Genomic DNA, 19,005 nt, shown 5'->3' with positions numbered 1-19,005 from the left:
CCCCCCGCCTTTTCTGGAGACTTTTATTTTTAGGCTCAAGATGGGTTGAAAATAGCAGCGACCCCCCCCCCCCCGCACCTCCCCCCTCCGCATCCTGCCTCCCCGACGGGGCGGTCGGGGGCTCGGCCCGCGGTGCTGCAGCCGGGTTCCCCCTAATCCCCCCCTCCCCAGCCTCCGCCGCGCTGCAAGTAGAGGCACGGTCCGGCCCCTCCGCGCCTGCAATTAAATGTACGGCGCCCGCGGAAAACTCGCGGCCGGTTCCGCCGGCTCCGCGCTGCGCCCCCTCCCTCCCCCCCCCCAACCCCACCCCCCCCGGGAAAGGGCTACAATAAAATAAAATAAAATAAAAATTCAAAATAAATAAAATCTTCACAAATATTCACAAAAATCCCGGCCCCAGCGTTTCGCCCATTGAGGGAACGGCGCCCGCGGGCGCGCAGCCGGCTCCGCGCCCCGCTTGTCCCCAGCAGCCGCCTTTGGGGCTGAACCTCCCCGTCCCCAGCCGAGCTGCGCCTGTACCCCCCCAGTACTTGTGTGCCGGTGCCCAAGTACTTGGTACCACCGGTACCCCTGCTCTTGTTCGGCAGAGCCGCGCGGGGGTTTGTTGGGAAATAACTCAATGGGATCCCGCTCCCGAATCCCACCGGGTGTAAACCTTCAGGAACGGACGCACGTGCCCTTGGGAGCACACTGGAACGAGGGCTCCAAACCCTGGGAAACGGGCGTTAAGGACACCCGAGCTCTCTTCCCCTCCCGTGCCCGATCCATCCCGCTGTGCCGGGATCTTTGCCTTGGAGCCATGCGGGTGCTGCTGCTCTCTGAGGACGCTCGGGTCTCATCCACCCCATCCCCATCCCGCGTTCCTCAGCTCTCCTGAGGCACCGGCGCGGAGGAGGAACCTCTGCGTGTTCCCGAGGCTCCCAGCGCGTCCCAGCCTAAGGATTCACAGGTGAAAAGGGGGGAAAAAACAATGGAATTGGGAAATAAACTTCCCGCCGCTCAGGACTTCTCCCCTCTTTCCCCCCACCCTTCCCAGCCTGGCTGCAGCTTCCAGCGTGTATCCGCCCCCCCCAGCTGAAATAAGCGAGCAGGATCTGCTTCGGATCTATCACTGAGCTCGCCCAGGGTACTTTTGTTGTTGCTTTGATTGGTTTCCTCAGTACCTTCCCCGTGTAACACAATCCCCTGCAATAATGAAGTGAAGGAAACCAACCTAAGGGGAGAAATGGGGCGGGGGGGGGCAATGCAAACAAAGAGGGAAGTCTTCAATTTAGCCCTGCACCAGGGACGGCTCCCAGGGAACCCCCTTCCCCTCGCTGCAGCCTTCCAGATGCGAGGTATTTGGAGAATGCAACAGCAGAGCCCAAAGCATTGATCTGCTGCTGCGGGGAGGCAGAGCCGCCTTCCCCCCCCTCCGTGCAGGGGCTGGGGGCTGCCACTGCACCTCAACCGCACCCCCTGCTCCCAAGCCAACCCCAGCCACCCCCGGACCCCAACAACTGCCCCCATTCAATCTGAGCCAGGGCAACCCAAGCTCTGCAACTCCCCCCTAAGGGAAACAGCCCCTCCCGACCTAAACGTACCAGCAAGTGGGTGGGATTCCTGGAGCAGGGAAGGGCTGAGCAGCAGCTTGCACCCCAGCGCTGCCACTCCTAAACCCCTCCGTGGCCTTTTTCCTCTCCCAGGATTTCCTTCAATTGCGTTGGGAGTTTCCAGGATCACTCCGGGGAGCTGATTTCTTTTCGTTCCCAAGCGTTCCTGCCCCGCTCTCCCATCGATGCGAAGCTGCTTCTGCTCGAATGCAGCAAACCTGATAGGGGCAAAGGTTTGGGGGTTGTTTTTAACGACGGAAAGCTTTGAACCCGGCAGAAATGGTCCGAAGGAGTTCGTACAATTTCCCTACAAATTCCAATCGTTATTGCTGCCACTTAGGAGTTTGGGGAAGCTTCTGAAGGGAGAAGGTTGAAGCTGGGTGCTGAATAACGCAGCTGAGATTGCACTGCAATGGGGCTTTGATACGAAGGGGTTTAATTACTGCTGCCCGTGAAGTGCTGTGGCTCTGGGGCAGAACAGGGCTGAAACAGGACCAGGTTTTAGGGCAGATCAGCAGGAAACAAGGGCAGATTCTGCTCTGCTCTTGTTCTGCCCCTTCTCATTTGAATCCTTCCTCAAATTGTTTGTTTGGGGGTGGCTTTGATTTTAAGCACTCTTTCATTTGGACAACGTTAAAGCTGCACTCAGGAACTCCGAGAAAGCCTTGTTTGGGGAAGTTTGGAAATCTCTGTGAATTCCTATTTAATAAACCTGGAAGTTCTCAGGAAAATTCACAGGTCATCGAGGAAAAAAAAACCCAAAGTTTTGTTTTCCTGGAATCTCTTTCAATCCAATCTCAACAAACAGAAACAATTGGACGATGGAGCAAGCCTGTCCTTAGAACAGAGGTGAGAATGCAACAGGGTAAGAAGAGTGAGGGTTACAGTTGGGAAATATTTCCTTTTCCTTAAGTGGAATCCCAGTTTAAAGCACCTTTTGTTCAGTTTTTAGTCTGTGGAAAATATTCCTGGCTGGAAAAAGCCGCTCCTATCGCAGAAGATCCAATTGATTGAAGCTCCTGCTGACGAACTTGTTGCAAATCAAACTTGCTCTGGAATGAAGAGTTTGCTTGAAAACCAAATCAAGCCTCGAGGGAGGGCAGTGGCAACCCCCTGCTCCTCTGTGCCTTTGCAGCCTCATCTGGTGGGTAAGGGATGTTCTGCTGGAGCTCAGGGGCAGAGGCACATCCTGAGCCCAGGAAGGGGCTGAGCGATGGGAATTGCCCCTCTGCTCCCTGGGGGGGGTGGGAGGTTCCGATGCAGCAGAGCTGAAGATGGAAATGGTTAAACCTGCAACTGGCTCCATGATCTGCCTGCTCCCTGCACGTCTGAGTGCTCCGGTTCAAAACAAAGCACACGGTGCAATAAACCCTGCTTCACAACGCGCTCCCATCTTGAGAAACCCTTTCGTTCTGGTACTAAAAAGCTGGGGTCTCTTTCTAACAACCCCAGCCTGAAACCCACAACCAAGCAGCTTTTTGCTTCCCCTCTACATCTGCTGCTTTGCAGCCTCTGGGCTCCCTCCAGGGCTCCACGTGGGGCTGGGGGCACTTCCCAGGTCCTGCTTTCTCCTTTGGGCTTCGCCAGCACAGAGAGGAATGTTCAGATTGCACCCCCACGAAGGTGCTTTGCATGGATTCGTCCCCCCCATACACGATGGCAATGGTTCATTTGGGGGTTGCTCTCCTTTTGGGGAAGGGGTAAACTCTAAATCCGAGGCAAGGGAAATGCTTCCCAGGATGAGCTCTGAAATGTGGTTGTTCAGATAATCCTTTTCATTTCCCAGTTTTTCCTCCCAAAATGAATGTGCCACCACCTCGTTAGAGCAGACCTTTCTAACCTGTCCATTTAGTTCTAATGCATCACAAAACCCAGTGGGAGCAGCCATTTCTCCTATGGGTAGTGGGAGAAAGCTCTGCTCTTGGTACAACCACGAACTCAACCAAGCTGCTTGTTGAGGACACATCGTGGGGGATGAATCCTGCCATCGCTGAACTCCCCCTGACCTTATTTCAAGCGGGAGCTGCTCTTTTGAGCCCCCCTCCACACATCTGCAGCCCTCCGAGGCACAGATGAGCCATTTTCCTGGCCGTAACTGTAGGTATTTGTAGCACGTTTCCCCCTGTCCGAAATAAACGCATTTGGAGCAGAATTTATGCTCCACGAGCACAAATTCAGGGGCCCTATAACATTTCAACCCCCACGAAGAGCAGGGTCTCTCCAGCCCTCACCGCATCTCATCCCTGCAGCACGAGGTAACGAAAGGCTCAGCCTTGCCTCATTCTGTCTACCCAAAACAAGCGTAGCCCAGGAGGTGGGAGAGTGCCCAGCACCGCTTTGTGCCGTGGGTCACCTGAAAACACAGAGGTCATTTCACAGTGGCAACCTAGAGGCAAGCCCCACCGCCGGGCTGCCAGGAGGGTGATGTTAGGAGAGCAGCAAGGGCACGAGGTAGAGCTAATCCCACGTCACTGACCCAGCCACTTGGGCAGGCACCTTGCCGTGGGCTGGGCTCTCTGGTTTCTTGTCCTGCTGGTACCCGCTCGGGATGGAGCAGGACTGATTATTCCCTCTCCTTCCCTGCAGCTCCACCGCTCTCATCTCCCCAGCTGGTTGCTTCTGGCTCCATCTCTGCTCAACGGGGAGAATAAAGGATGTGTTTCACATCAGGACAGCTGCCACCAGGCAGAGTGCTAAGGGGTGGATGGAGGAGGTGTCATCAAAACAGGCAGGTTTGATGCTAGAGCGAGTCCAGATCATCTCTGCAGCTTCCACAGGCAGTGATGCTGTCACTGCCCAGAGGGAAAAGTTGTGGTCGTGCAGCTCAGTGGTCCCAGTAAATCATCCCCACGTGGATGCTGTGGTGGGCTTTGTGCTACAGCAGTTACTGTCCTGTAGGTCCCTGCTCCTGGGGGTTCAGAGGAGCATCTCAGGAACAAGCAGAGCAGGCAGCAAGGAGAAATCCATGTTCCCCATGCTTTGCGGTTCCCATTTTTTCGTTGTTGTGGGGTTTTTTTGCCACCTAAAGAACTCGTGAGCAGGAAGCTCCAAGAGCCACCCAATGAGCTGAATGAATTCATCAAGAACAAGCACCGGAGCCTTAAAAGGCCCTATGGCTTGGTTGCTGTTAGAAGGGAGTGTTGGCATTTAAGCACGTACCTGGTACTTTGCCATTGTGAAAACACCTGTTCCATTCCCACCAGCACTGGAGGGGGAAACAGGTCTGGACGTACAAGAGAGGATGAAGCAGTGCTTGGTGCTCCGAAGATGCTCTGTAAATCCACCCAGCCCATCACTCCTGCACTCGAGAGCACTCCACGCTCCTCTGCGAGCACTGCTGATGGTGTAGGGAGAGAAATGAGCTCCCAAGGGAAGCTTTGAGGTTCTGTGCCTTCAGAATGAGCCCCAGATCAGGACCAGGGTTTGAATGATGCTCCAGTGCCCGTGATTTCAGGGAGAGGATGGGAGTGAAAAGCTTCCCAATCCCTCCTTCCTCTCTCCCTGGGCTTTGAGGAGCAGAGTAAATCCTAACACTGATGCATCATGGCCAGTTACAGTCGGGAACCTCGGACCAGCCCGATGCCTGCACCCAAACCGGAGCAGAAAGTGCTGTATTCACCTGGGACATGCAACACCTGAACCGTCTCTGGCAGAGTTGAGGTGCCCTGAGCTGTGCCACGCAAAGCAGCAACCAAAGAGCCCTGCTCCAGTGGGACAGGGGAACCCTTACTCACCCCATTCACGGGGAAGAGGAGAGAGGTGGGAGCGGTGCCATTGGAGGCGAGAGGTCAGAGCGAGACCAAGAAATGCACTGGGGAGTTTGCAGCCTTTTCATTTCCAAAAGCTTTTGGGAATGGATCAGAGTGAGCTGAGCAGAGCTGAGGCTGTCTGGGAGCAGGGGAAGGAATGGGTGACCTCTTAAGGTCACTTCAAGCCCTATTTTCCGTGATTACAGGGACATCCAATACCCGAAATGCTTGGTAATCAGAGTTGCCCTTGAGATGTTTCGGTGTCTCAAAGCAGAGCAGAAGCGTTTCAGCCACGCAGCTGTGACCTTCCCAACGCATTCCCGAATTCCTGAAACACCAACTCCTCGAGTCAGGTCTGCTGCGAAGAGCAGAGCTCGCTCCGGCAGGGCAGGAGGAAGCAGGGCAGCCCTGGCTCCCCTGTTCAACTTGTCTGATGGTGGCCGGGTGAAACCTAAGCTCAAGGCTCCCCTGCCCCAAGCAGGGACCCAGCTGGAGCTTGTGAAATGATTTGTGTTATCAGAGCAGAGCACAGATAACGCCGTGAGGGTGGTGCTGCCATAGCTGTGATGGGCTGAGGCTGGAGGGGAGCAAGGTTTGCCTCATTAATTAGACCTCCCATTACCCTGGAGGAAGCAGATGTGGGTTTGGGGCCCTTCTCCAGGTCAGCATCTCTCCCACCGCTTCCCAGACCTGACCTGGCATCTGGAGGGGGGGTGTTTGAAATCCTGGAGTGATGCTGTTGTCCAAACCACACCGTGAGCACATGCCCTGAAATAACCGTAACTGTGAACCCTGGGTCAGCATTTAATGTTGCTGGATATTTATTTCACTCTATTAACTTTATATCCTACAGAGGCACTTAATGAGAGGAAAACAAATAGGTTGCACTTCGGAGAAACAAGATATCTGAGTTGGCTGGGAGCAAAGCACCCAGAATACATATAATAAAGACGTGGGGATAAACTATTCCATTTTATTGATTAGCAACTGTGCTAGGAGTGTAAATTGGTTCCTATAATATAACTATTATAGTGCATCATTTATTACAGCAGGCACGACTTTCCTGCATGGGGGAAAAGCTTGAGGAGACCCTGGCATGCTCATGTGCTGCTAGCTAAGGGACTAAGCCCCATGTTAAATAGTTCCTGTGAAAGTAGTAATTGCTCCCTAATAGCCCCAAACTCTTAATCGACACTAATAATGTCCTCCTGAGCCTTTACCTTAACGCAATATAGATGCAACACTCTTTGCTGGCTGTATAACCAGAGGGCAGCAAGAGCTCACCCCTGCCCACGCCGGGCTGAGCTGGATGAGGCTCATCCTGCGCTCTGCAGGCTCCCGGTGCAGAACACAGGTTGAAAGCAGCCCGTGTCCCTGCAGAACTACTCAGAAGGGCAGAAACCCCCACCGCCCGTGGGAAGGAAGTGCCAAACGGAGCCTTGGCGGGGAGACGAGAACCTCATCCCGCCGGATTCCTGCACGTGGTCAGGACAAGATCCACCAGGGCACTGCGCCAGCACGGCGAAACCCTCTCCCACGCCGGAACCACCGACACTTCACTTGTGCCACGATTACCGCAGCTCCACGAAGGGCTGCTTCTTGCTCAGCCCCGTCATCCCGAAATCCTGCTCTTACCACACAAATCCCCGGGGCAGCGCAAGCCTGGGAGGATGCACACGCACACATCCCTCCTACAGCCAGGTGGGGGGGTTCCTGCTCTGAGGAGCTCTGCTGAGCTCCAGAGGGAAGAATTCCAGGCTGGTGGACCCGAGGGGAGCGCTGTAACTTGGATAACCTCCTCCAGAGCTCAGAGCGCTCCAGGGAAGGGAGCAAGGACGGGAGCGAGCTCTGCCCTCGCAGCCACGGGCACTGCTGAGCTCCAGCAGTGCTGAGAGCAGAGCTCAGCTTAGCGGCTAGGCAGGCACCAACATCATCCTGCTCTGCTCCTTCAGGTTGGAGCTGGCTATGATGGGAATCCTAGACCCGGTCCCTGACCAGGATTTCCGTGTTAAAATGTAATGGAACCAGTTCTCCCAGAGAGACCCAGGGGAAGCGGGGCAGCTCAGGCACCAGGGAGGTATCTTACCATGCACATAGTCACGGCGGAGCTGATGGAAGTGGATTTACCCCTTGCACTTTGATGGCACAGTTAACATCTGCAGAACATCTGCTTTCCTGGATCCAGCTGTGCAAGGGCAGGGTGAGGAGGTGGCCTCACTGACCCACGTCCCCAGCAGCTGCAGAGCCGCAGGGAAACACTCCATCACTCACTCAGGACAGGAGAAGCCCCAGTGGGTGCTCAGGTCCAGCTGCCGCCCTTCACCCCACACAGGCTGCTGCTGTGCCACCACCCTCCTGCATCCCTGTTTCCTACTGGTTTCCTGTCTGCCACTCTCCGTCCCCAGTTTTCCCCTCTCGGAGCACATGTTTTGGGGGACAGATGCTGCTTTCAGTGTCTGCGGGGTTGTACAAGGGGCTGCTCAGGATGCTCAGACTCGATGGCGACACAAATAACCATGATGGGAGCTATCGAGTTTAGCAAAGTTATTCCTCCTGTAAGGAAAAGGAGGAGCAGGTTGGAACTCTCAGAGATAGCACTTACACTGGCAAAGGAAAAAGTAGAAGTCAAGGAGTTTTTTTACCATGGAAAGGGGATGCTATATGGAATTAAGGTTTAGACTAATGCCACATGTATTACACCCAATCCATATTTGCTCTCGATTTCGTGATATAGTAATGTTTAATTGCCATTAATGTCAACATATTTTAAAAGGTTATTTTCCTGCTCTGTGGGTCAATAGACTTAATGAAGCAGCTCTAAATGGGTTTGAATTACATAGATTAGGTGCTTGATTTCCTGTTTACCTCATGCAAGTGGGGTTGGTCCTGCACAGCGAACGTATGTAAAAGCTCTGAAGGGTCTCCTCAGCACCAGAACCAGCTGAGATCCTCCGGGCAGCCTCAGAGACGGAGCAAGGTAAGAAGCTCTGTGTCGTTCTCCCTTCTGAACGTGTTTTCTTTCCTAAGGTAGCTGTGGGAGTGCACAGTGTTTGAGCGTGTCAGGCAGCAGCAGAGCAGGAGCAGCTCGTACCTTTGGTTCTGCAGCAATGGATGTGCTGGGTTGCGAAGGGAAATGCTGTTATTTCAGAGGAATAGTCAGTCCACGGCACGCAGCAGGCTGGGAGCTGCACCTACACAGGGAAATAAGGAGAAATCGGTTCTTAGTTGCTGTTTGGGACCTCCCAGCTATGGATAAACAGGGATAACGCTTCTTCCAATGCAGACAGGATAGCACAGGGGCAGGAAGACTTCTGTGTTGTAAAGATCCCACCAGTTGCATCTGCCTTTGTGAAGAAGGCAAATTATAGGATCAAAGCAGCCTAAGTATCGCAGCAAACTCCATGCTCCAGACCAGTGCCACCCAGGCAAAGGGGTCCCCTATAAATCCCAAAATGGTTTGTCTATATTCTTTGCAAATGCACTCTGCTTTTCCTCTCTTTTGGGGTCAATTCTGCTCTCCCAGCAGCACCAATAATCACCTTCCAGCATCACAGTATTCTTGCACAACTTCCCTATTTTCAGATGAGTCTTTATACCCACAGTTCTACCACCAAGAGAAGAAACAAAAAGCAAATAAGAGGGGAAAACCTCAGTTATTGAATCATCCCCTTCTCATTTAAAATACTCCTCAGCTTCTTGTCTGGTGGGATTTACTCCGCTGTTAACACACTCTGCAATGATTTGTCTTTTATGGCTTTAAGAGCCTTTGCCAGCGTTCAGTCTTACACCTTTGCTTTTAAGAGCGCCCCTCAGCACTTGCTGTAGCTGAGAATGGAGCACAGTGAGCGCTTTTCTCTTAACAGGAAGGGCTGAAAACATTAGCAAAAGATGTCACAGTTTTCCAGAAGGAAAAGAATGCCCAGTTCCAAACAACACCCAAAACGTGCACATTCTGTCTGTCCAAAACAAGAATTGGGCTGGTTTAAGAGTATAAATAACAGCTGAGAGGAATAAAGTTCCATCAACATATGAATACAGTTTTGAAGGCTGGATACCTGAGTCCTGATGCAGACCTTCCCTTTTTGTTGCTGAACCATTCCTGTTAACGGCAGCTCTCCCTTGCAATGCTGTTTCCAGCAAGAGCTGTATCAAAGAGTGAGGTGAGGAACAACAAAAGAGATCTGTGAGCCAAGATCAAAACCATTTCTGTATGGAGTTTGCAGAGCTGGAATAGTAATTAAAAGGGCTCAAATGTCCAAGGGCTGCGGAGCTGAACTGTGGATGTGAGGACCAGGAACAGCTTGAAACTAATAAATCTTGGAATCCAATCCTGACGCTGTCCATGGGATATTCTTCACATCTGATACTCACCGACCCTGGCTCCAGTCCCTACCTAAAGCTTTACCCATCCCAGCAGAAACCCTCCTAGACATTAGATCAGGCTCCTAAATCCGGCAGAACCGCAGCGCGGGATAAGCAGGATGCCATGGCTGCTGAATTGCCTGATCCAGTGTACGTTCCCGTTCACATACTCAGGCTTGAATCGACCCTTAAAGCACAATGAGGTACCCACAGGGTCAGCTTGTAAACATGGAGGAAGACAAAGCCCCTGACTCCAGGAATGTGAGACCCACAATGAATTTGATGGTTACAATAAAAGTATAGGGGACCAACATTAAAAGACACCACGGTGGGAAAGAGCACTGGCATTGAAAAAGGAATTTAACGGGGAACGGCAGAAGAGGGCTTTGTAGGATGGAGAAGGCTGCTTGAAGCACAGGGGCTGAGGAGACACATTTACAAGCAGAGGCACGTGCCCAGCACCACCCGTCCCTCCGGGTTCAGCATCCTGTCACTTGTCCCCTGTGTCCCCTCTGCTTTTGAACAGAGAAACCAGCGGAGAAAATGATGTCTTTCAAGGTTCTCTCTCTGCTCCTCGCTTCGCTGGGCTTTGTTTTGATGGAAGAGACCGTCTCGGGGTAAGTGTTTTGGAAAGCTCGTGGTGTATTTGAGCCTTTTCCAGCTCCTCTCTGGAGGCAAATGGACTCCTTCCATTGGCATCCTGATAAATAGGTGAGAACATGAGTCCTGAGGTAGATGTCAGATAATAGAGACAAGCAGAGATAAGCAAATGATAAGAGAGATACCAAAATAGAGGCCTGAGTCTTTGAGGCAGAGCCAGGAACTCCCAAGTTTTCCCTATAAATTTTATGGCTCTAGGTTAGGAGGAACAAGCTGGAAGTAAACCAGGAAGAGAAGAAGGTTGCTGAGAACTAGAAACAAGAGGTAATCCTGTCACATGAGTGAGGCTCGGGGCAGCCGGTATTTGGAAGCTTCTGAAAATATGACCACTTGCATAAAACAGGGATATAACAGAGACTTTCCCTGACTCCTGCTATGCAATTTCCAACTACCACCCCGGGGGATCCAAAAGAATCCTTGCTAGAGCAGCAGGAGCTGCTGCAGTCCCACATAGTCCTATGTTGACACTTGCCAGGTCTGTGCTGGTCCCAGGGTCAGCTCTTGTCTCCTGCCATCCACTCCTGAACCTCCTGGGGACACAGGAACAGGCTTCCTTGGTCCTCAGTGTGCGGGTCCCTGAAGGAAGGAGCCTGAGCCCACTTGGTGCCTCAGCACAGAGCCAAATTCCCTGTGAATCATACAGCAGGGCAAACCACACCGACGCCAGGCGACCGGCAGATCCCTAGAGCTCATCTCCTCCCAGGCTGCCAAACCTGAGCTGCCACTGCAGGAGCCCCCAGCAACATGGATGAGGAGGATGCTAGCCCCTTCCCAGGGCAGGAATAGTCCCTGTGCCAGGAGAGCCGCTGTGCCAGCAGGGATCACCAACCCTTGCTGATGCAGGGACCGCGTGGCCACCGCGTGCAGCGCTCCCGTAGCGAGTACTCCCGGCCGGTGCCTGACTCTGCCTCTGCGCTCTCACCCCAGCGTCAGTGTAGGGGCTCCCAGCACCAGACCTCTGCAGAGACGCTACTCCGAGGCCACCCTGGCAAGCGACTACAGCCGCACGATGGATAACATGCTGAAGAAGAACTTTGTGGAGTGGTTGCTAGCCAGACGGGAGAAGAAAAGCGAGTAAGTGCAGACTTGCAATGCTCCTACCAGCCAAACTCGCGGCTGCCGTCAGCCAGCGGATGGCTCCAGAAGAATGCGGAGCCGAGGATATATTCCGTAGGCTGCAGCGATGCTTCTATAGGGAGTTGGGTTTCTTTTTGCTTTCATTTTTCCAAGCCCTAGAGATGGTTCTGGTCTGCGGGCACACAGCACAACCAACCCCTCTCCCCGCCCGAGACCGCCGCTAGTAGAGGGAGCGGGAGGGAGCTGGGAGCTGTGGAAAAGCAGCATTTGGGCCCCCTCTTGTGGCACCTCCGCTTGATCTCCTCCCGTTTCGCCTTTCCAGCAACATGATCGAGGAGTTCAAGAGAGCAGCTGAGCCCCAAGGGTCCGCTGCGAGCGGCCAAAGGTTGGACCTGGGCACGCAGGAAGCCAAAGATTTCTTCTCCTGGCTCCTGAAAGGCAACAAAACCCCGAGGTGAGGCGGGAGGCTGGGAAGAGAACGCCTGTGCTGAGGGAGGGGTGAGGGGTCCCAGGGGGTAACTTCCGAAGGGACGTCCTGGGCAGGTATCAATGGTAACGGTGGGGCGGGGGCACACAAAAGGACTTCGATGTCGAAAGGAAATGTCCCGGGTTTGTAACTCCTCCTCCCCCAAAACCTCCGCATTTCTCCCAAATCACAGATTGAAAAGAGACCACGATGGGGGTCTTCTTGTGGCTGTTGTTTTGCAAATGTCAGCACAGCCTCACCGAACCCCAGCACTTTGATAACCTCAAAGCCTGGCTTTTGGGTAGGGCTGAAGCGCACCCGCTCCTTGAACAGCACCAGAACAGAGAAGCCAGAACCAAGCTCTTTGGTATAACCCAAACCAAGCTCTTTGGTGTGACCCAAACCAAGCTCTTTGGTGTGACCCAAACCAAGCTCTTTGGTGTGACCCAAACCAAGCTCTTTGGTGTGACCCAAACCAAGCTCTTTGGTGTGACCCAAACCAAGCCCTTTGGTGTGACCCAAACCAAGCTCTTCCCTAGGATGTTCTCCATGCAAATGAGATTTAAGTGATACATTTCTGCAGAACATTTTGATTTAGATCAATCCACCAAAGAGAGAGGGGGGGAACAACAAAGGCCAGGCTGGATGGGGCTTGGAGCGAGCTGCGCTAGTGGAAGGTGTCCCTGCCCCTGGGTTGCAACTGTATGAGCTTTCAGGTCCCTTCAACCCAAACCAGGCTGGGCTCCTATGGAAACTCGTTCACACACTCAGTGCCTTGAGCAGTTTATCTCTTAAAAAGGAAACAAACCAGTTCTTCCCTCAGATCACCACCACAAGGTTACTGTCACGATAACGATGGCGATAGGAGCTTGCTCAGAATAGGTTCTCCTGCGCAGGGGAACCCAGTCCATGCGGAGCTCTGCGCTGCTGCAGCTCGTGCCTTCATCTCCTAAGCCATCTGGCTGCGAGCACGCTCGTGCATCCCGGCTTTGTGCTGTGTCAGCACATCCACAGCCTGTCAAGAGCCGGCTTCACCTCCCCCAACAAACGTTCAAACAGCAAACCCCAAAGGCAAAGCTGCTCTCGGGCACTCGGTGTGCTGAAAGCCAGCCCCCACCGAGGAAAGGAGGGACACATTTCCTTGCACGGGGAGGGGGCTCTGCAAAACCTAACAGGTTGCTGTTGCTTAAGCCTAAAATGGTGGCAAGAAGGGAAAAGCGAAGCCCTGGCCGCACGCAGCCCGCATCCTTTGAGGCACAATCCTGGTGTCCTCCGGCAAACCCCATGGGATCTGGAACTGCAGGGAGTCACGGGACAGGCGCCCAGGACGGGAACCCGGGGAGGATTTGTTGTCTTGAACAGCTTGTTGCGTGGAAAAGGCTTTAGAGAGCAGGGTGCGGGGGATGAGCCGGGGCAGGGAAACGCACGCAGATCTGGTTCACAGGGGTGGCCCAAGCAGGGCCCTCAGGAGATGAGACCCTGAGCACCGCTCCTCGTCCTGCAAGCACACAATCAAAGCAACGAGGGCTTTGAGGGGTCTCGGCAGGTCACCGAGCCTGACCCCTGCTCCAAAGCAGGATCCGCGCGCCCCAAACTGCTCCTGACAGATGTTTGTCCAACCTGGGCTGGGAGGGGGAAGGGACCACTTTGATGCTCGGGATTAATCAGCTTGATTAGCTTCATTAAACCCCAAACTGCTTCCTAGTGTCTCCCTTAATCTGCTTAATTGCAAATAAACCCCCCGACTTGGAGAGGAAAGTGCTGCTTGCAAACAAAGCCTTCCTTTTGTGAGGTTGGAGCAGAGACGCTGCTTCCCCCACGCTCTGCCTTTGTTCCGCTGCCTGCTGGCTCCAGGAGGAGGTGGGGTGCAGGGGGGGGGCACTGGGCTGCTCCTTCTCACCCCCCCTTGGCAGCCCAAACGTGCCAAGAGCAAGGCAGTGTTGAGTGCAAGGAGCTCACCATGGCAAAAGGAGGTTAAAGCCTTTTGAGGGCTTATCTGAGTCAAAGACGTTGGAAGACAAGGAAAACATCCCTGTGAGAGGCTCTTACGCGGTGTCTGAATCCCTGCCTCTCCCCTGTCTCTCTGGCCTGGCTCATTTCTTGCAGCTCTCTGGAAGGTTCAGAAGGTTTGAAGGATGCTCTGCACCAGGAGTTCCTGACATGGCTGATGTCCACTGATCTCTGCAGGGCAACGTGAGTGCCTGCTCTCCCTACTCCTATGGTTACAAAAGCATCCCTACGGGCCCCATTCCAGCCCTTGTCCCCAAGGTGTCTGTTGCAGCGCTCAGTCAGTGGGTTTAGGGTTGCCTTAGGTGACCACTGGGTGCTCCCAAGAACAAACAGGGATGAACCAGCCACGAATACAAGAAACAAGAGGCAGCTCTTCTTTACCTTACTTACTGTTAGAGACTTGGATACACACCTTGCTGTCCAAACGGCTTCTCGAGGGAGCAGAGGCAGGTGGCTGGTAGAGAAAGCAGTACCTTGTGCCTTGCTCCCTACGGGAACCAAATGGGGTCAGCGCAATCCCATAGGGATTCATGTGGTTCCCTCTCCCCTCTGCTTTGCCAGGACCGCGTAACCGCAGGGCCCTCCCGAGGAGCGCTCTCCATCCCCTCACGGCGCGGGAGGAGGGAGGACCCTTCCATTCGCTCTGTTCTGTCGCAGCTTGTCTGTTGTGCTCATGCCAGCAATAAAGAGTCTCCTTTGAAGCTGAAACAACCCTCGGCCGAGCGCTGCTTTGGGGATGGCCACAAACCACCGCTAAACGGCCACGGGAACAAGCGTGCCCCCAAGCAAGGCCCCCAGGACCCACAGTGCCCCTTGTGTGGTGGGGACCAGGCCTGCGGCTGCCCCCCCGGCCCGTCCTGCCCACGGCACCCCAGGCTCCGGACGCTCGCCCGGATCAAACACTGACCTCGGGGTGCGGGATCCAGCCGAGCCCGTGAGGAACCGAGCCCTGGCCCTCCCCCCCCCCCCCCATACAGAGGGGCTCCAGCCCCACACACAGGGACCTGGCTCACTTTGGGGGTGCCCCTCATGCAGCACGGGGGGGGCAGAACCCCCCAGTGAGGGCCGTGCCCCCCGGGGCACCCCTCACCACACAGGGAGCCCCCAAACAAGGCCTCCCCCCCATAACCCCCACTGCCCACACACCCCAGGGCCCCCTAACTCTAACCCTAAGCCCCCCCCTCAGCCCGAGCCCCTCAGTGCCCCCAGGGTGGGGGGGGGTGTCCCCGTTACACGATAGGAGCACCCACGGGTGCCCATGGGGGGGGGGGGGGGGGGGGGAAGGCTGCCGTTCGGCACCGCCCGTCGCGAGGAGATGACGTCAGACGCAGCGCGACGGGCAGCGGGATGCACCGGCGGGGGGTGGGCGCGGGCGCCATCGCCAAGAGGAAACTCGCGGAGGTGAGGGGGGAGGGGGGAAGGCACCGGGAGGGGGGGAGGGGAAGGCACCGGGAGGGGGGGGGAGAAGGCACCGGGAGGGGGGGGGGGAAGGCACCGGGAGGGGGGGGGGGGAAGGCACCGGGAGGGGGGGGGGGGAAGGCACCGGGAGGGGGGGGGGGGAAGGCACCGGGGGGGGGGGGGGGGAAGGCACCGGGAGGGGGGGAGGGGAAGGTACCGGGGGGGGGGGGGGGAGGGAAGGTACCGGGAGGGAGGGGGAGGGGGGTTCAGGCCCGTTTGAGGCGCCGGGACCCCCGGGCCGGGCTCGGGGGGAGCCGCCGCGCTCCGCAGGTACCGCGGGAGGGGACCCGGGCGCTCCCCGCTCCGCACCCGCGCGGGCCCTGAGCGCTGCCGGGGACGGGGCAGGCGCCGCGGCTGCCTCGGGTCCCCCCGGGGCCTCCGGCTCCGGCTCCATCCCCGCGCTTTCCCCCTGCAGGCCAAGTACAAGGAGCGGGGGACGGTGCTGGCCGAGGACCAACTGGCCCAGGTGGGGACCCCCCCGCGGCGTGAGCAGCTCGGGCAGCGGTGGGGCTGGTGGGGCTGCTCCTCCCGCTCTTGTGAGCCAGGCCCCCTTTGCCCTGTGGGGCTGGTTTGTGTTCAGTGGTGTGGAGAGCTCTGGGGCCATGCGGTGACTTTTATCTCGGTTCCTTCCTCGGAGGCCGTCAGCACTGGGTAGGGAGCGCATCAGAGACCTGCTTCTCGAGAGCCTCCCGTAGTGCCTGGCGGGGGCTGATGGAAGAGCGGCGTGAGAGGAGCGCGAAGCCAGAAACCCTTCGCTGCGGTTCCCTTTCAGATGTCGAAGCAGCTGGACATGTTCCGGACCAACCTGGAGGAGTTTGCCAGCAAACACAAGCAAGAGATCCGGAAAAACCCCGAGTTCCGGGTCCAGTTCCAGGACATGTGTGCAACCATCGGCGTGGATCCTTTGGCATGTGAGGAGCAGGCGCCGGGGTTAACGCTCCCCGATGTGCCTCGCGGGTCTCATGCTGCAGAGAGCTCACGGCAAAGCGGGGGGAAGGTGGCCCTGAGGAAGGCGTTTTGCTTCCTGGGCCTTGTGATTTGATGGGATGCACCTTTGGGTGGGGGAAAACACATGGGGTAACCGAAACAGAGGCTCTTCACTGATAGGTCTGAGTCCTCCCAGCAAGGTTTGTGAGCAGCCTGCTTCACACCCCTTTTCTTGCCTCACAGCTGGTAAAGGATTCTGGTCCGAGATGCTGGGAGTTGGAGACTTTTACTACGAGCTGGGCGTGCAGATCATTGAAGTTTGCTTGGCTCTGAAGCACAGGAATGGAGGTGAGGACCACACTCTTGTCTGGTTTCGAGGAGATCCTGAGATGGCAATTTTGCCTTTGTTGGCCCCAGAAAGCCTTGTTACAGCTACAGCCATCAGCCAGCTTTATTGGCTCCTACAGCAGTCAGTCAGCTCTGCCCTGTTCATGCACCAAACCATAACTCAACAGTGTTTTGGGTAAGAAGCAGGGGTCAGTGACAGGCTTGAAGGAGTACGAAGCTGGTGAGTTACTGCTTTGAGGCTGGCATTAAGATTCTCTCTTAAGGATCACAGCAGTGTCCAGAAGCGTTGGAATAGCAGGGATAAGTGCCTAATTAAAAGGTGGTAGATGTTCTTCACTCCAAAAGGGCAGCTGGAGACCAGGAATTTGCTACAGCAAAGGCAGCTGAAACTTGAGTCTGGTACATCTGTGGGAGAAGGCAACAGCAACTGCTGCATGTTAGTTCTGGGAACAGAAGTGACTCAAGGCTTACCTCACCCAGCACTTGATGCTGGGAACAATGAACAGCCCCATGCAGAATGGAAAGCAGGGGTGAGCCAGTGGCAAGCACACAAAGGACCCTTGACTGCTCTTGCTGGAGTGGTTTGAGCTGTGCACTAATGCTTTCCTGTCCCTTTCCGTTGTCTCCTAGGTCTGATAACACTGGAAGAACTTCACCAGCAAGTGCTGAAGGGAAGGGGGAAGTTTGCTCAGGATGTCAGCCAGTGAGTGTGTATTGCAGGGAAGGGGAACTGGGTGGCATTCAGGATGAAAAGGGGGTGACCGATTCCAGCACCACTCAAAGGTGCTGCTGTTAATTGGAGTCTGAACGTGACTTCTAGCACTGGAGCCACTTTGAATGACTTAACCCGTGCAGAAAGCAGCAGCGTGTTTCCTCTGGGAGCCCTAAGGCACAAAGGACTCTTGGCTTGAGCTGGGGACAGTTGGTTCACTGCAAGCCCAGCTCTTGCTGCCAGTCTGTAAGGAAGGGACTGACACCCATCATTACAGGAGCAGACAGGACACAGCTCACCATGATCACCAGTTGAGGCTGAAGTTTAGCACTTGCCGCTCGGGAGCTACGAGTGTGTCTCTAACACGAGTCTGCCCTTCTGAAGGGAGGCACAGACGCACAAACTTCCTTCTAAATGGCTTTATCCAAATTAGCTGAAACTGCAGCAAGTTCCAGGCAGCCCTTACTGCTCAGAGCTTCTGCACATCAAGTCTTCCTCATTTACAGAACATAGCGTGTATTTGAGAGAGGCTCCTGCTTTAAAGCCTTGCACTGACCTCTGCTTCTCAGGGATGATCTCCTTCGTGCAATCAAGAAACTGAAGGTCTTGGGGAGTGGCTTTGGGATCATCCCTGTTGGTGGAACATATCTGGTCCAGTCGGTGCCAGCTGAACTGAACATGGATCACACGGTCGTCTTGCAGCTGGCAGAGGTACTGAGCTAGGAGGCTTTAAAATACAACCTCCTTGAAAGAACCCAATTGCTTCCATGGCAGGGAACTGTAGAGCAGGGCTGTAGGCAAAAGAGCCCCCACTCTCCTGAACTACAGACTTGTCTTGGCTATAAACACACGGTGTTTTCCCCTCTCATTTCAGAAGAAGGGCTACGTAACAGTCAGTGAGATCAGGTCCAGCCTGAAGTGGGAGATGGAACGTGCAAAGCAAGTGCTGGTAGGTACAGGCTTGTGCACCGCAGAGCTCTGTGTCAGGGTGGAGGGACTGCTCCCACAGCAGACACAGCCTGGGGCTGTGTTACCATGGAATGCACAGGGGGTCCAAAGCTGGGTGCTGGAGCCAACGCACACTACACCCAGCGTAAGCATACACTGAGGAAAGGAGAGCAGAGCCTCGGAAGCTGCAGAGATTCCTGTGGCTTCACTTACCTCCATTAAACCCTGGCTCCTTAGCTCAGGTCGGACAGTGGCCATGGCTGGATGTGTGAACTGCTTACTGGAGCCCAGATCCTACACCCTCCCTTACCCTAGAAGTAAAGGTGGGGTCAGGCCTCCATTGTGAATAGCTTTTCAGCCATTTGGTTGAGTTTCACTCCCAGTTTCTGCTCTCTCTGTATAGGAACACTTGCTGAAGGAAGGAATGGCCTGGCTGGACACGCAGGCAGCAGGAGAACCTCAGTACTGGCTGCCTGCTCTCTTTACAGAGCTGTACTCTCAGGAAATCACTCCAGAGGAAGCCAAGGAAGCAATACCTTGACTGCTCCATGCTCTGTGCCTGCCTGTAGTTCTTCTTGTGAGGTTATTTGCATATCACCTGCAACACAGGGACAGTGGACTTGAAATAAAGGTGTCTGACTTGAAAAGCTTAATAGGACGCATTCACACTTGCTTACCTCTGCATTTCCTCCTCAT

The 19,005-nt window shown here is 55.0% G+C and overlaps 2 protein-coding genes and 1 long non-coding RNA gene across 5 annotated transcripts; 2 read left to right on the top strand and 1 right to left on the bottom strand.

The window, feature by feature from the left end:
* Positions 1 to 8,051: 8,051 nt before the first annotated feature.
* Positions 8,052 to 11,390, bottom strand: LOC133281707 (uncharacterized). The gene is made up of 2 exons (XR_009747575.1): positions 11,286 to 11,390; positions 8,052 to 8,532 (listed from the first exon to the last, which is right to left on the bottom strand). It is a non-coding gene; the product is annotated as an uncharacterized LOC133281707 (long non-coding RNA).
* GIP (gastric inhibitory polypeptide) lies at positions 10,209 to 14,581 on the top strand. Its single transcript, XM_061477492.1, has 5 exons — positions 10,209 to 10,320; positions 11,291 to 11,437; positions 11,763 to 11,894; positions 14,013 to 14,099; positions 14,478 to 14,581. The coding sequence occupies exons 1-5, from the start codon at positions 10,247 to 10,249 to the stop codon at positions 14,485 to 14,487; spliced, it is 450 nt and encodes a 149-aa protein (XP_061333476.1). The 5' UTR covers positions 10,209 to 10,246; the 3' UTR covers positions 14,488 to 14,581.
* A 645-nt stretch (positions 14,582 to 15,226) lies between these two features.
* On the top strand, positions 15,227 to 18,962 carry SNF8 (SNF8 subunit of ESCRT-II). Of its 3 annotated transcripts, XM_061477709.1 has the most exons (8): positions 15,227 to 15,317; positions 15,790 to 15,840; positions 16,147 to 16,285; positions 16,545 to 16,649; positions 17,280 to 17,352; positions 17,931 to 18,072; positions 18,236 to 18,310; positions 18,713 to 18,962. In XM_061477709.1, the coding sequence occupies exons 1-8, from the start codon at positions 15,264 to 15,266 to the stop codon at positions 18,848 to 18,850; spliced, it is 777 nt and encodes a 258-aa protein (XP_061333693.1). In that variant the 5' UTR covers positions 15,227 to 15,263; the 3' UTR covers positions 18,851 to 18,962. The 3 variants fall into 3 exon arrangements, with proteins under 3 accessions (XP_061333693.1, XP_061333695.1, XP_061333694.1); XM_061477711.1 differs by lacking the exon at positions 16,545 to 16,649; XM_061477710.1 differs by lacking the exon at positions 15,790 to 15,840 and having other exon boundaries at positions 15,261 to 15,317.
* The last annotated feature ends 43 nt before the right edge of the window (positions 18,963 to 19,005 follow it).

Source organism: Pezoporus flaviventris, unplaced genomic scaffold, assembly GCF_033815535.1.
Source record: "Pezoporus flaviventris isolate CSIRO_AGI_PZ_B2104156 unplaced genomic scaffold, CSIRO_AGI_Pfla_v1 ptg000107l, whole genome shotgun sequence".
NCBI classification, from domain to species: Eukaryota; Metazoa; Chordata; class Aves; order Psittaciformes; family Psittacidae; genus Pezoporus; species Pezoporus flaviventris.
This window is presented reverse-complemented; position numbering and strand designations above follow the sequence as displayed.

What these genes read in the sequence shown, in the direction of transcription:
- GIP (XM_061477492.1), top strand. Translation starts at nt 10,247, where the DNA reads ATGATGTCTTTCAAGGTTCTCTCTCTGCTCCTCGCTTCGCTGGGCTTT. An exon ending in ATGGAAGAGACCGTCTCGGG is followed by an intron (nt 10,321 to 11,290) that starts GTAAGTGTTTTG and finishes CTCTCACCCCAG; the next exon opens with CGTCAGTGTAGGGGCTCCCA. An exon ending in AGACGGGAGAAGAAAAGCGA is followed by an intron (nt 11,438 to 11,762) that starts GTAAGTGCAGAC and finishes TCGCCTTTCCAG; the next exon opens with CAACATGATCGAGGAGTTCA.
- SNF8 (XM_061477709.1), top strand. Translation starts at nt 15,264, where the DNA reads ATGCACCGGCGGGGGGTGGGCGCGGGCGCCATCGCCAAGAGGAAACTC. An exon ending in CCAAGAGGAAACTCGCGGAG is followed by an intron (nt 15,318 to 15,789) that starts GTGAGGGGGGAG and finishes TTCCCCCTGCAG; the next exon opens with GCCAAGTACAAGGAGCGGGG. An exon ending in TCTGAAGCACAGGAATGGAG is followed by an intron (nt 16,650 to 17,279) that starts GTGAGGACCACA and finishes GTTGTCTCCTAG; the next exon opens with GTCTGATAACACTGGAAGAA.